The sequence below is a fragment of the Stegostoma tigrinum genome, chromosome 8 (genome assembly GCF_030684315.1).
Source record: "Stegostoma tigrinum isolate sSteTig4 chromosome 8, sSteTig4.hap1, whole genome shotgun sequence".
In the NCBI taxonomy this organism is placed as follows: domain Eukaryota; kingdom Metazoa; phylum Chordata; class Chondrichthyes; order Orectolobiformes; family Stegostomatidae; genus Stegostoma; species Stegostoma tigrinum.
Window position 1 is genome coordinate 39,372,743 of NC_081361.1, and position 16,055 is coordinate 39,388,797.

At 40.7% G+C, this 16,055-nt stretch overlaps 1 protein-coding gene across 3 annotated transcripts in view; it reads right to left on the reverse strand.

Moving 5' to 3' along the window:
* kif14 (kinesin family member 14) overlaps positions 1-15,056 on the reverse strand; it is a 97,820-nt gene extending 82,764 nt beyond the window's left edge. For all 3 annotated transcript variants that reach the window (XM_048540065.2, XM_048540064.2, XM_048540061.2), the window contains exons 1-4: positions 15,052-15,056; positions 11,659-12,744; positions 1,796-2,050; positions 813-897 (exon numbers count right to left, since the gene is read on the reverse strand). In XM_048540065.2, the coding sequence (XP_048396022.2) occupies positions 813-897; positions 1,796-2,050; positions 11,659-12,728 (1,410 nt within the window). In that variant the 5' untranslated portion in view covers positions 12,729-12,744; positions 15,052-15,056. The remainder of the gene's footprint in view (positions 1-812; positions 898-1,795; positions 2,051-11,658; positions 12,745-15,051) is intronic.
* Positions 15,057-16,055: the final 999 nt, after the last annotated feature.

Sequence of the window (16,055 nt, forward strand, 5' to 3'; positions counted from 1 at the left end):
GTAGGTCTGACGTATGAGATGGATTGAGTCAGTTGGGATTGTATTCACTGAAATTTTTTGACAAAATGGAGGGGCTTGCAGGGAAATCTGAGAAACCTATAGAATTCTAACAGGACGAGACCAGTCAGATGCAGGAAGGATGTTCCCGATGGTGGGGGAGTCCAGAACCAGGGGTTATAGCTTAAGACTACGGGGGAATACTTTAAGGACTAAGATGAAAAGAGATTTCTTTACCCAGAGTGGCCATCTTTTGGAATTCAACAAAGAAAGTAGCTGAGGCCAAAGCATTGTATGCTTTCAAGAAGGTTAAAGGCATAGCTCTTATGGTGAAAGGTATCAAGGGAAAAGGGCGAGGGCAGCTCTGGGTTATTAAACTCGATGATCAGCTACGATCATAACCGATTGAGGGAGCAGATTCAAGAGGCCAAATGGCCGACATCTACTCATATCTTCTACATTTCTACGAGCAGATGGCAAGTATGCACAACCAAAAATTGCCAAGCTTTTTTTTATAGGCATGCAAATTGAGTTCTGTTGATATAATATGGATTGAGTTCCATTTTGATCTGTAGCCCAAACAAGAGAAGTAGTTCTGATTCTCACTCGCTAATGTGGCAAGATGAGAAGCCAGGATCAAGTGAATGTCCCTATAAAGAAAAATTAGACTCTCATTCCCTCTATTCTTCTGATCACCAGGTTAGCTTCAAACTCCCATCTTTTGTGACTTATTCCAAGGCCAGGACCCATACTTATGCCCCAGTCAGCAGTCATTCCTCGTTACTATGTACAAAATTTGCCCTTAAAAATATTACCTGTTGCAATTCAGGCTTTGCTATTTTAGTAAATAACTGTTCACAGAACCTGGGAATGATCCCCTCATCACTGAAGCCCATCATCCTTTCAAGAAAAGAAAACAACAATTAAGTATCAAGACCAAACTTGGTGGAAATAAATTATATCGAAAAAGATTTAGCATATACATTTAATTGTTGTACGTCAAATGTTGAGAAGATATTCCAATTGGGTAGTGTAGTGTTTCTGATCAAAGCACATCAGTGAAACTTTGAATCAGTTTAGCTTTGGATTAAAAGCAACATTTAGGTACCATTGAACAGAAATGATCACTCACTCGATTTTTACTTCAATTTCTGTTTGTTGACCTAAACAAGATACCAGTAAGTTTTTTGATCACTGGGGCAGAGAGTACTCTAGATTCTTGTTATACTAGCATATGTGGCTCATCATTACCGCAACTGAAACTTATTTTAATCTGAAGTTATTGCCATGCACTAAATATGACAGTTAGCAGATTGCTCACATTAAGCAACATAAAGAATAGATATCACTATGTTGCAATGAAGTTCTTAATTTTTGAGGTAGTTTTACAAGAGCAACTTAAAAAATGGCTATGGAGAGGATCGGATTACAGTGATGTATTTTTATTGACATTTTATCTTATAACTCTAGCATCCAGTGTTTTGCTTTTGTATGAAAATGATGGATTTGATATTACAAAACCAGGATATCATGGTTACCACAAAAGAACAAATTGAATACAGCACTCGAATTAGCCTGACACAACAGAATTAAATGATGTCACCATCTAAATAAATAATTTTGAGCTAAATTATTCTCAAAGAAGAATTGGATTTTGGAACATGGCTTTCGTTAAACCATTATCCAACAAAGTCAGTGAAAATTCATAGCAGAATGGTATTCAGATCAGTAATAGTGTGGAATTTTATGCAATATTTCACTGGTACAACCAAACATAAAAAAATTTGCCCAAACTTACGTGTATGATTTTCCAGAACCAGTCTGACCATATGCAAACAGACAGGTGTTGTATCCCTCAAAGGCTTTTTCTAGCAGTGGGAATCCTATGTTCTTATATACAGTTTCCTGGTTTGAAAATTCGGGATGCAACTCATCAAATGACCAAAAGGAAAAATCATAAGTAAAAGAGTAAGTGCGATTTGTTTCTGGATGTTGCACAATTGTGTCTTGTCCTCTCATGAAAATTATTTGCTGTGCGTTTTCAGTTTCTTCCCTAAATAAAATTGAGAGAAACATAATCAAGTCAGAAATACAGAGAAAATGATCATAACAATAATTTATGTGAAGTCAAAGGAAAATGCAGATTGCCCATTTGTCTCTATGTCATACCGTTAGGGGATTGGCATGATATTTTTCCATATCAGTGACTAAATTCATTTTGCACATGCTGAGAATTGGTTTCCATTATAAGGTTTCTCACCCACACTTCATTATGCTGTCTTGATATACCTATACCACGGTGTATATCTTATTGCTAAAAAGTCCCATTTATCCACCAGGAAACTGTACTTATGGAAGGAGACTCCCATGGTGTTAAGGATGTACAATGGGGTGCAACATTATATTAATTGCCTTCATATACATCCAGGAATAGGAAGGTTTCCATCTTCTCAGGCAGAGTGGGAATATAGTGTAACAAATGAGAAAGCAAATGAAGGGAATCTTACATACAAGTTTGAGAAAATGGAAGGTAAATTTTGAAGATGACAGGTAGCTTGTAAAAATATGTAAGAACACAAGAAATTAATTCATTGCCAGAAGCACATTTTTAAAACAATTCCCATGATAAATAAATGAGATCATTAGAAAAAATGAAGCAACATTAAAAACTAGAGAATGGTGATGCCTGGTTGAATCCAGAATTCCCATCACTAATGCAGACAATTATATCACAGAAATGTACACATGCATCTTTAAATGTTTACATTAATTTATTCTGTCTTACAGATCTACACAAACAGGTTTGGGCTCCACTGTAACCCACTCCATGATTGCACGGCTTCTGCGCATAGAAAATTTCCATCTAATTGCCGTCCCAAGAAATGTTGGCATGGGCTCAGTGGTTAGCATCAGTTATCAGTTATCCAGGTGTGATTCCACCCTTGGGTGACTGTCTGTGTGGAGTTTGTACACGTTCCCCATGTCTGCATGCGTTTCCTCAGAGAGCTCCAGCTTCCTCTCAGTCCCAAGATGTGCAGGTTAGGCAGACTGGCCATGCAAATTACCCATAGTGCCCAGGGACATGCAGGCCAGGTGACTTAGCCACAGAAAATGCAGGATTACAGGGAAAGGGTTGGTCTGGGTGGGATGCTGTTCCGAGGGTTGATGTGGACCTGATGGCCCGAACATCCTGTCTCCTCACTGCGGGGATTTCTAAGATTCTCAGTCTAGTTCTTTATTAGAAGGCAAAATAAAAAGTGTGACAGCAAAAATAAAAATGAATGCCTTTGCTGGCTCATTTCAATAAATTTCTAAAGTAACATGATTGGGGCTTGATATCAAGTCACCATTTATCCTACGGAGCTTAGAAGAACACACAGTCTGACAGGATTGATGCTGAAAGGCTGTTTTCTTTGGCTGCAGAGTATGGAACTCGGGGGGTCAAGTTCTCAATAGATGCGCCAGTCATTTAGGACTGTGGTGAGGAGAAATTTCTGCTCAATGAGATTCTAGATCTTTGGGATTCTCTATCATGAAGGTTTGTGGAAGCCCAAGAACCTCATTGACTTCTGCCTTTAATCTAGGAATCAGATGAAGAACTGCTGTTGGTGCAGAAATGTAGCCATAATCGTATCGAACACAAGAACAGGTTTGGCCTGCTCATTCTTTATGATGTGGGCTCTCAAAGCACAGGCAATTTTAATATTAAGTCGATAGTGTACATAAAATCAATGGGCCAGCACAGTGGCTCAGTGTTTAGCACTGCTGCCTCACAGTGCCAGTGACCCAGGTTCAATTCCACCCTCAGGCAATGGAGCGTGCACATTCTCCCCATGTCTGCATGGGTTTCCTTCCACAGTCCAAAGATTTGCAGGCTGGGTGGATTGGCCATGCTGAATTGCCCATAGTGTCCAGGGATACGTAGCTTAAATAAGTTACAGGGAGATGGGTCTGGGTGGGATGTTCCAAAGGTCAGTGTGGACTTGTTGGGCTGAATGGCCTGTTTCCACACTGTAGGGATTCTATGAATCTGAAATCATAGAAGTTACAAATTAGCAAGTTTGTACCATGTGACAGAGCCATAGTCGACAGAATTCCTTCGAGAAAGGAAAAAATGCATTTCAAGTAGTGCCTCAGAGCTTTGCACTGTGTTTTAAGATTAATGGTTAGGTTACTTTTCTAGTCAATATTATGCAGACAAACTTAACAAGATCCTAAAAATAACCAAGTTAGAGTTTCCCATCTTTGGACTTCAGAATTCTTTGTCCCACGGAGCAATGGAGGCTAGGTGATTAATATTTTCAAGGCAGAGTTAGTCAGATTTTTGATTGACAAAACGACTCAAAAGTATAGGGAGCAATGGAAAGTGGACTGGTGGTGATCAGATCAATCACGAATCTACTGAATGGTAGAACAGATCCAAGGGCGTAAATGGCCTACATCCAATTATCATTTTTCATATTTGATACGATTCAAGAGAAGTACTATAACCCATCTTCCATCTTGAAACAAAAACAAACCCCACCTAGTACTCCATGCACCGAATTCTGTAATTTCGCTGCTTACCTTCAGTCAATTCACTCCACCCTTTGTGCTCCAGAAATGCCTACACCTCTAGCTTTGCAATTTCATTATAGCTACAGAACAGACATTTAACCTGCAATGTGGAAAATCACTCCAGTACATTCAGACCACAAAAAGCAGGACAAATCTGACTTAACTGATTACTGTCCCGTCAGTCTATTCTTGATCAGACTGGGGACAGTGCAATCAAGCAATGTCTACTCAGCAACAACATTATCACTGATGCTCAATTTGTCGCACCAGAGCCAGTTTCTGATCTCATTACAGACTTGTCTAAACAAGGACAATGACACAAATTTACTCCACACTCCAACAAAGAGAGAATCTAAACATTTTGCCTTGACATTCAGTGGCATTACAATCACTGATTCCTCTGACTATCATTGAGAGTTACCATTTTCCAGAAATTGAACTGGGCCAGTCATTTAAATAGTATGGCTATGAAAGCAGGTTACCTCCTAACTACTAAAAGTCTGGCCACCATCTACAAGGCACAAATTAATACTCTCCATACGCTTTACTGGTCTGGATGAATGGAGATCCAACAACAATTAAGCAACTCAAAACCATTCAGGACAAAGCGATCCACCTGATTGGCACCTATCCACCACCTTCAACTGCCACTTCTCATTATCGCTGCACATTAGTAGTAAGTTTGTACCATTTACAAGACTGTGCAGCAACTCACCAAGGCTCTCCTGAATGTACCTTCCAAACTTGTGACCTCTACCACTGAGAAGGCCAATAGATACTTGAGAACATCACCATCTGCAAGTTCTTGTCCGAGCTACAAACCTGCCTGCTTGAAACTATATTGCTGTTCCTTCAAATTCACTTGGTCAAAATCCTGGAATTCCCATTGAACAGCATTCAGATGTACCCACAAGACTTGACCAGCAGCAGTTCAAGGTGATAGTTGACCATGACGTTCTCAGGGCAATTAGGATTTGTGCTAAGTTCTGGTCTGGCCAGCAATGCTTTTGTCCTGCAAATCATTAAAGTAACAAAAATTCTTCAAGTCTAACTGAATATTTCAGCAGACTACTTCTTACTTTAATTTTTAACAAATGCTTGTGGAAAAAAAAGACACTTAGCCAATCTAAATATACATAACAACCAACTTAATAATCTATTTAGTTCAATTAATATAATGTGGTCTTTCAAAAAAAAATGCAGGTTGTAAGGAGATATACATAGCAATCTTTTCTATTTGCCCAGCAAAGATTGCTCTATCGCCATTGTCATGTAAATTTCAACCTCACTTCCTCTAGATTTTCACAGCTTCTATTAGATTATCTTTTTGCTGTTACAATGCATGACTTAGTTTTGTAAAATTTTGGTAATAATGTCTTAATGCCTGAAAGATTGAGAAGTATATCACCAACATAACTTAGGAAATGCAGGAGCCAATGATGTGGTAACTTGTTTGGCTAATTATGCAGAATAGATATTAATCAAGACAAATGAGAGTATAATTTGCATTTTCTTCTTTCATTTTCTGCCTTGGGACTTCTTAAACCCTCCTGTCGAGGCAGAAAGGGTCACAGCATTTCACGTGCAAAACTTCCTCCTGGATTAATGTGAAGTCCCAGAAGCGGAACATGAACCGATATCTACTAACCACTCCTTTGAACTTGATGCGATCAACTCAACCAAGGCAGTATCTTAATGAAGATGAAACCAAACTTCAAGTGCATTTTCAGAGGTAGGTAACTGCAGAATCAACACAGATTTAACGATACTAGGTATAGTCAATTACACCAAATTTAGTGACTAACTCTGCTCTGTCTAACATTAACAATTATTTCCCAATGATTTTCAGGTTCCTTTTTGTCCATCAACATTTTCCAGCAGAGGTACAGGATCTGCACAATGACAATGCATTTGCAACATTTTGCTGTCTCCCAAGAGTAGGCCAAAAATTTGTACGTTCTTGCAAGGAGACATTTGATCTCCAATTGGCAAACTAGAGGCTAAAAAAAATTTCCTTACCTGATTAACTTTATAATTCAAATGAAAAATGTATTATGTTCTCACAACTGTGCTCAATTTAACTGTAAGAAAAATTAGATGTTTATCTTGCTGAGTACGAAGAAACTGGACTTTAAAATAGTATGCATATTGAACGAGGTAGTTCATGCTGTCATCCAAACCAACTCAGACACTGGGCTTGTGTAAAGCATTCTTGAATCTCTCACCCTCTCTCCAATAAGCCATCCAGGGACATGACATAACCGTCAGAGTTGTTTTGTACACTAACCATGACAAAGTCATATCTCCGATGGAAACTATTTTAATTCAGGAAGTCGTTTTGTTTCTTTCAGTGTATGCTTACGGTCTTTTAATTTCACACTAGAAATTGCTCTAAATTCTTACCACAAAAATCAGCACAAACAACATTTGGTCGGTGTCTGAGCTATTGCTTTAGTTTTATAGGAACATAAGAACATCTGGCCCATCGAGCCTGCCCTGCCATTTAATAAGATCATGGCTGATCTTTTTGAGACTCAGCTCCACTTACCTGCCCACTCACCATAATCCTTAATTCCTTTACTGTTAAAAATTTATCTAGCCTTGCCTTAAAAACATTCAGCGAGGTAGCTTCAACCGCTTCACTGGGCAGGGAATTCCACAGATTCACAACCCTTTGGGTGAAGAAGTTCCTCCTGAAGTCAGTCCTACATCTGCTTCCCTTTAATTTAAGGCAATACCCTCCAGTCCTAGTTTCATCTGCTAGCAGAAACAACCTCCCTGCTTCCACCTTATCTATTCCCTTCATAGCCTTATATGTTTCTCTAAGGTCTCTCCTCATTCTTCTGAATTCCAATGAGTATAATCCCAGTATACTCAGTCTCTCCTCATAATCCAACCCTCTCAACTCTGGTATCAACCAAGTCAACCTCCTCTGCACCCCATCCAAAGCTAGTATATCTGTTCGCAAGTAAGGAGACCACATCTGCACACAGTACTCCAGGTGTGGCCTCACCAGGACTCTATACAGCTGCAGCATAGCCTCCCTGTTTTAATGACTCATTCTTTCAAACATTTTGATCAATAATTGGAAGCATGGTATGCAACTCAAAACATAGTTTGTATTCAATGGTGAATACATTCAGAAAATCTAAGAAAGTTCCTTTGGGTCTGAAATACAATTCCATACTCAGTTTCCTAGTTTTGATCACACCATCTGAACCAGTTACTGCTGCCTTTGAAGTCGGAAAGACACCTAAGCCAAAAACTGAAACATCATGCAGAAACATTTGCCACAAACTTAGCCTACATTGCTTATGGTTTCTACATTTCTCTCAAAAGTAGATTTTCAGTAGATTATCTGAGAGATCTATGCCTTCAACTTAAGGATGCCATTCATTTGGAAATTTTACATAAGTTTCCTTGCATTTTACACCATTAACTCACATTTAAATAGATGTTGAATTGACTAACATTGAATCTGAACACAAATATGCCCACAGAATTGAAACAAAGTCTGCTCAGCCAAATTATGCCCATAAATACGTTGTCAATGGTTCCAGCTCAGAGGCAAAAACAGAAATAGCTAGAAAAGCTCAGCAAGTCTGGTAGCACCTCTGGAGAGAAATCAGAGTTAACATTTCAGGTGGAATGTCCCTTCCTCACCTCAGAAAATTCACTTTTCTGATATTAGGGACATGGAGGGATAGTCTAAAGCTAGAGGCTGCGTAAAGTGGACCTGTACTTATTGTAATTTAGAAGAATGTCATAGAGACAGGGTCATACAGCACAGAAACAGAGCTCATGGAGGGAGATCTGCCCTTGTCTCCTGGGCTCCCTCTACACTTGTCCACAATCCTTAGAATCCTTCCCCCACCCAGCCTCACTCCCCATCTCAAAAGCACAATGCTTCTGTGCATATGCAGAGTTTGGCATTCACGTTTCATGTCACACAGAAGTTCTACATGAAGACATATTCTGACAATATGATATACGTAGTTGGTTTTGCAGACAATACAATGTCAAAAGTTTGGTTTTCAAACAGTGTTACTTCACTGGTTATTACATTTCATAAACCCAAGCATTTCACCATTCATGTGGTTATCCCTCGATTTGTTTTACCTGTAGGTGCTTGATTAAACCTTGAGACATTACTCCTTGCCCATCAACAAAGTGTAAAACTCAACAATTGGGATGTACTATGAATCACAAATACATCATGCGGAAGCAGGGTAGCTACGCGTCAGCTTGGAATTGCCCAACCCTTCTCCCCATCATGCCCATGGGTACAGAAGTGTCCAACTCAGGAACCTTTTCCTTTAAGCAGTGACAGTGAGGTGCGATACAAAGAGATGGCCAATGTTGCACAATGGCCAGAGTATAGACACCTTGCTTGTCTCCGTTGCCATTAATGTGCTGCAGGACAATATTGTTCCTTCAAATTCACTCAGTCAAAATCCTGGAATTCCCATTGAACAATATTGACCCCATGTGAAGGCCCAATGACCAGCTTCAGGCTTCTCCCCCTCAAGTTGATTCACTTATCTAACCCACTGAGAGCCCCTTCGCAACTGTTCTTCTCAATATTGCTTGCTGCCTTTCCATTTGCGAAGAACACAGATAAGCAAGTGGTCCTTTGTCAATATCGCTCAACCTCAGCCGAGATCCCAAACAGCATGCTGTCCTCTCCACACTTTACACTTCACCATGCCATCTACATGTGATAACAACTGCCTACCTGTCCAATCTTCACCAAGCCCCTCTTCCCCCTTAATTTCTGCAAATAGGGACAATGGGATGACTGTGACCCAGCCCCTGGGTGACTTGGCATGCCCTCAGGTACAAAAACAATGTTGCTGGAAAAGCTCAGATCTGGCAGCATCGATGAAGGTAAAGATCAGAGTTAATGTTTTGGGTCCGGTGACCCTTCCTCAGAACTTCCACAGGGACTGCTCCCTCTGGGATACCCTGGTCCACACTTCCTTGACCCTCAACACCTCCCCACAGCCCTAGGACACCCTCCCATGTAACTGGCGAAGGTGCAACACCTGCCTGTTTGCCTTCTCCAACCCCTAGTATCCAAGGGCACAAACGTACCTTCCAGGTGAAGCAGCACCTCATCTGCACTTCCCAGAATATAATGTACTGCATTCGCTGCTCACAACGTGGTCTCCTCTACATTGGGGAAATGAAGCGTCGACTTGGCGACCGCTTCGCAGAACATTTACATTCTGCTCGCAAAAAAGACCCTGAACTACCTGTTGCCTGCCACTTTAACACACCACCCTACTCTGTAGCCAACATCTGTGTCTCTGGATTGCTGCAGTGTTCCAACGAAGCCCAACACAAGCTGGAGGAACAGAACTGATAGTGGATGCGAAAATATCACTTTATATGCAGAAAATAGGGTAGTGGGTGGGATAGGGAGTAAAACAATAGCATAGAGCCTGAAGAGAGAGAAAGACAGTTGGGCAGACAAAGGAGTTGCTGGCGATCAGGCTGGGAGGGCAAATAGTTGTTAATGGGGACTGTTCATGACTAACAAGAGGGGGTATGTAATGGCAGGCTATGTGGTAACAAGGCTTGGTGTTTGGGGTAGGGGTCTAGGAGAGGGAAGAGTTTAGGCCCTAAACTTTTTGAACTCAATATTGAGTCCAGTGGGCTGTAGGGTCCCCAAGTAGAAAATGAGGTGTTGTTCCTTATGTACTTATTATAATAGTCTGTGTTCTTAATACAGTTGAAATCTATTTAGATCTGCGAAAATGTTTAGATCAGTTATGAATCTTCTCTGAAATAAGAAGGTGTAGACTTGGATAAACACAGCAGGCCAAGCAGCAGAGGACAAGAAAGCTGACTTTTCGGGCCTAGACCCATCTTCATTTCTGAAGAGGAGTCTAGGCCCGAAACGTCAACTTTCCTGCTCCTCTGATGCTGCTTGGCCTGCTGTGTTTATCCAGTTCTACATCTTGTTATCACAGATTCTCCTGCATCTGCAGTTCCTACTATCTATGAATCTCATCTTCCCTGCTTTTGTATTCTGTATAATTGCATTATGAATGACTTTTTTTGTTTAAAAAAAACACAACTAATTTACATTGAATTTGCAGCACAATGGTAACAACAGGTTTCAATGATTTTCTTTTGCACCAATGCTAAGGGGCTACAGTGCAAATCGAGAATAAGTATCATTCTACCTCAATCCAGGTTCAGATTGATCTGGAAATTTAGGATTCAATTACAGCATTATTGTCAGCATAAAAAGGAAATAGTTTCATTCCTATGTTATAAAATGCCAGCCACCACACTGTTCATAGCATTCTTAGAATCAAAAGTTTGAGCTTTCAAGTCACAATATGGTGTTGCGCTTGGGATACAAGTTCTCTGTCGATCCGTTTGCTTCCTTTCTCCAGGACATTGGCTGGATTGTTCTGCACTGAACGTAGAGCACCAATGACCATTGTTCGATCTTTGAAGCTGTGGTGTAAACAGGCATTTTATTTACAATTATTTTGTTGAAAGCCATCAAAACGTAACAAAAACACCAAACTGGCAACCCACTTAAGTACAGTAGAACTACTGCACTATTAAAGTTGTTGGCTTCACTTGCAACATTAAACTGAAGCTCCGAGATAACAAAGTGTGGGGCTGGATGAACACAGCAGGCCAACCAGCATCTTAGGAGCACAAAAGCTCATGTTTCGGGGGCATTAAAGTCCTTGGCATCATTTTGAAGAGAACAGGAGACATCCTCAGCATCCTGAGGAATAAATATTGATCAATCAACAAGGTATAAATAAAATACTTCATTACAATGCTTTTGGTAACAGTTGCTCTGCAGAAATTAACTGCTGTGGTGCCCGGATAATAATGAAGGTACTTAAAAAGAAGTGTTTAGTTGGCTGTAAAGCATGTTGGTTTGGAGGCCATAAAAAGCACTTATATAATTGCTGATCTCATCTTTTTCTTAATCAATATGTGGGATAATAAGGATAATTTCTCAACCGTCTGAAAATTGAGACGTTTGATTGTGAATCCCCAAACTATACTAAATCCTGAGAATCTGAGTCAACCAATCCAAATTTTAATGCATTTGTTTCATGCACTCACCTCTTGCTGAAAGGTCTCACTCGAACAGCCACGGTGACAGCACTGTCTACTCCATTTAAACATTCATTCCCAGCACATAGGCTCGGTGATGATATCTCCGCTAGCCGCAGAGTTCCTCTTGTAACCATTCCACTTCTTGGTAGTTTTTCACCTCCATAATTTGCGACTGCATTTGTAGAATATTTTAAGTTATTAATCCCAGATTCCATTGTCGGTTGTTTCTTTTGGAAGTCTCTGGCCATCGATTTAACAAAATTACTTTGATTTTTAGTTTCCTGCTGATTAACAGGCTTCGTTATTTTGTTTTCATCTGTTTTTAACATTTCATTTCTATCTAAGTTCTGTTTGGAGGGCATTTTGAAAGGTATTGCCTCTGCCTTTTCTTGGTGGTCATCAGATTTACCAGATACCATCCTTTTAACAGGCATTATTGATGGATTGCTTAGGGTTTGCACTTTGTTAATAGTCATGACTGAATTTGGCCGATAGGAAGTAGTTACTGGATTTTCCTTTTTCCTGCCAATTGAAGTTGGCTTTGCAGTTGCAGAAAGGTTGCTTCTGGCATTTCCAACATTTTGTATTAATGAAAGACTGGAAGATATAAAACCTGTGGAATTGGTGCCATTGGTTTGTGAAAGGTTACTTGTTGCCTGGATTGTGATATTTTGCGTCAGGCTATGTGCATTTTCTTTTAAAATACCAATTCCTCTTTCTGAGTTACCTCCCTTGGTACGGCGTTGCAACGCCAGTCTTCTTTCTCCTTCACTTGAATCAGCATTTCTATTAACATCATCATGAACACTAGGATTTCCTCTATCAACAGTTTTTCTTCTCTGCAGGGTTAATCTACACTCAGATTTGGATGGTATTGGAGGTCCTCGTGTTCTTTTACTAGCTGACACGATGTAAGTCTTATTAATCTCACTGCTTTTATCCAGGGGCAACGTTGGCTGTCCCTCTGAGTCATGGTGTCGCACATGGGATGTCGGTTCTCTGTCGATCCGTTTGCTCCCTTTCTCCAGGACATTGGCTGGATTGTTCTGCACTGAACGTAGAGCACCAATGACCATAATTCGATCTTTGAAGCTGTGGTGTAAACAGGCATTTTATTTACAATTATTTTGTTAAAACCACCAAAAAGTAACATTTGTTTTCAATTAAAAGATCATAGTTGAAAAGAAATGAAATGGTGAGGAAGGATCCATTCAGTTGCTTGTCAGGGCACTTCTGCATATAAAAGATAGCAAAAACAATGCCAATTCCATTTTCATTTAGGCCTCTCCCTCACCTTTGTTTCCTTTGCTCTTAAAGGCTTTGCATATAAATTATTCAATTCGAAAAGGAAGTGATTTACTGCTGGTGATTATTAGATTACAACAAAAACAGGTTTTTTGGTGATGGGAAAAAAAATCAAGTTGTGTTTAAGGACACATCTATATAAAAGTTTACAAAAACGAAAATAATCTCAAAATCCAATAATCTTTCATGTTAGACTTTCTCACAAAATAAGCTGTTTAAAAGAATACAAAATTCAGGAACTGAATTAAACAAATATTTTCAACATTTCTAGGAAATTGTTTGAGATAAATACTACATTACCAGCCATGTGCAATGTAAATATTTAGGTTTATTTTTCTTTTACGGAATTTAATACTCCATATTCTAACATTTTGTCATTGTTTATACTTGAAAAATAAGGAAGTGAAACATTCAAATAAAACCATTTAATGTAAACCATCTAAATTTTCTCTATTAGACTCTATTAAGTCAGTTGGCCGGCTTGCGATGCAGACTGACACCAAACAGTGTGGGTTCAATTCCCATACCAAGTGAGGTCACCACCAAGGTCCCACCTTCTCAACCTCATGCCTTGTCTCATGAATGGGGAGCCTCAGGTTAAACCATGACCAGTTGCCTCCCTCTCTGATGAGAAAGAAGCCCAATAGTTCTGTGGGTCTGCAGTGACTTTATTCAATGCTGGATAACTAAAATAAAGAGACTGTTTCAATGAATTGAATATGCTAATTAAGGTGACAATTTTTAAAAAGTTATAATAGAAATGTCAAAAGTGTATTCAATGCAAATATTTTTCTGCTCCTCCTAAAACCTGTCACAGATGGTGGAATTAAGAGTTTCAGGACGACCATGAAACCATTGTTAATTGCCAAAAACCTATCTGCTTTGCTGATGTCCTTTAGGGAAGGTAACTGCAATCATTTCCTGGCGTGCCTATATGCAACTCCAGATGTTAACTCTTAGTGCCCAACCCTGACAGTCCAGAGGGCAGTTAAGTGTTGCCACGGCCAGGAATGCCAAAGTAAGTTGACAGTGCATTCCAAACTGTTCTACAAAGCTTAGGAACACCAGTCACTTCAGCTATGTTACCCTCTTTTTGTCCAGTAAGCCAATCATGTAACATTTCTCCTGCCCTACCCTGAACAGCCACTTTTCTCTCTCAATCTCAAATTTCTCATCATGCCCTCTCAGAAATCATTAGATGACTCTCCCACTTCTTATGTCCTTATTTACTGCTAGAGAGTGTTGAGCCATCTTTGACATCACCAAGGCTGGATATTTCCAGCTAACATTAAAATAATCAACCATATATAATCAACCAATTTTAAATTCAACTATTTCCAATGCTGTCCTGTTCGTCACATTTCCCATGCCCCAGCATATCTAAATAGTTGTCTGTAAATCATGCCACACCATATCATGTTCACCCATTATCCTGTCCTAAATGATTCACATACAAAATTTTATATCTCCAAATGTGAAATGCTCACACTTTCCCCTTGAACAATTGTACGGATAGTATTACTCAGTGCTACAACCCAAATACTCTGCATTCTACCAACTCTAGCTTCCTGAACCTGATGAAATTTAAAAAGGGGTATAAAGTGATTCCAAGATGAGGATCATAATTTTACACGAGATGTTGGGGACCAGAAACCATTATAAACCTAAATAAAATTTAAATCAGCGAGGACACAGATGGCTGAGCAGTGTTTTGATCGACTATGCAGATACACCAGCGAAGAGGACACTGGACCAGATCGCACTCCCTCACTCCAGGCTAAAATTCACAATCACAACAGCCTCCCGGCAGTATCAGAGATAGCAGCACGGGTAAAGAATGTAATAACCCACACCTCGGGTAAAGGAGAAAACATCAGGAACATTAAGCAAGGCAATGGGCTCACGAGTGACGGGGTGATAATAAGGACCTCGGGCCGGGAGGACAGTGAAATGCGGGGGTTAGCAACCCGGGGCCAGGGAAATAGAGGCTGGACCCCATAGCCGATAAGAGGGTGACACAGAGGTAGTCCCGGGGTGCAGGAAGGAGGTTTCCTCCTGGGTAGAGAGTAACCCGATTTCACTCACAAGACTCACCTCCGCGCGACCCAAAGCTCCAACTCCCCACCCCCTCCGCGCGCTCGCCTCGCGCATTCAAATTTCCCAAACCCCATCTGATTGGCCCGTTCCGCTCCTGGCCCCGCGGCCAGACGTTATGCGCTGTGACGCGCGCAGCCCGCGGTGTCCCTGCCTTTCACCCATTGGCCACGCCGACCAGTCGTGAGCCCTCCCCTTTTCTCTGTGGATTCGCTCTCTTGTCCCCAGACCCTGTCGGACGTGACCGCGGCTCTGGATCCACGCTCTTTCCATGTAGCCCCATCCCCTTGTCGAACATAGCCCCGCCCCCAAAGCCGCGCGCCGCTTGTTTCGGCTTATCCTCCCCTTGTCCACGCCCTCTGTTGCGGATAATCTTGCCTCAAAGAGATCGTTTGGAAAGGAAATGCCTTTTTACTCCAATTTATATATAACCGGGAAGTGTAGGAAGTAGCTTAAAATCCTGAAATATTTCTAGATTCAAAATGAAAGAATGTAGCTGTGCAAACTGATGAAAGAGGCTCTTTGATCTGCCAGTCTTGCTGTGTGAGGAGCTGCATTGCCACCCAGTAAAAACTGAAAGAACTGCGGATGCTGTTAAATCAGGGAACAAAAACAAAGTTGCCGGAAAAGCCCAGCAGGTCTGGCATTACTTCTGAGGAAGGGTCACCGGACCTGAAACATTAACTGTCTTTCCTTCTCAGATGCTGCCAGACCTGCTGAGCATTACCGCCCAGTGTTGTAAATTCAAAGAGGAAATGAAAGAAGCAAAGAGATGGATGGCTAACATAAAAGTAGAATCCCAAAGAACCATAGTGGCCAGGAGTCCTCAGTTGGAAAAGACAGACATACCAGAAACTTCACCGTGGAAGACATCATCATCGGAACGGATGTCAACCACGGAGAATGGACTGGAGGACTTTCAGAAAGCAGGGTGTGTGGAAGTGTAATCAAGGAAGCTATGGGAGTTTGGGTTAGGGTATGTAATTTTTTTTACAAGGCAGTGC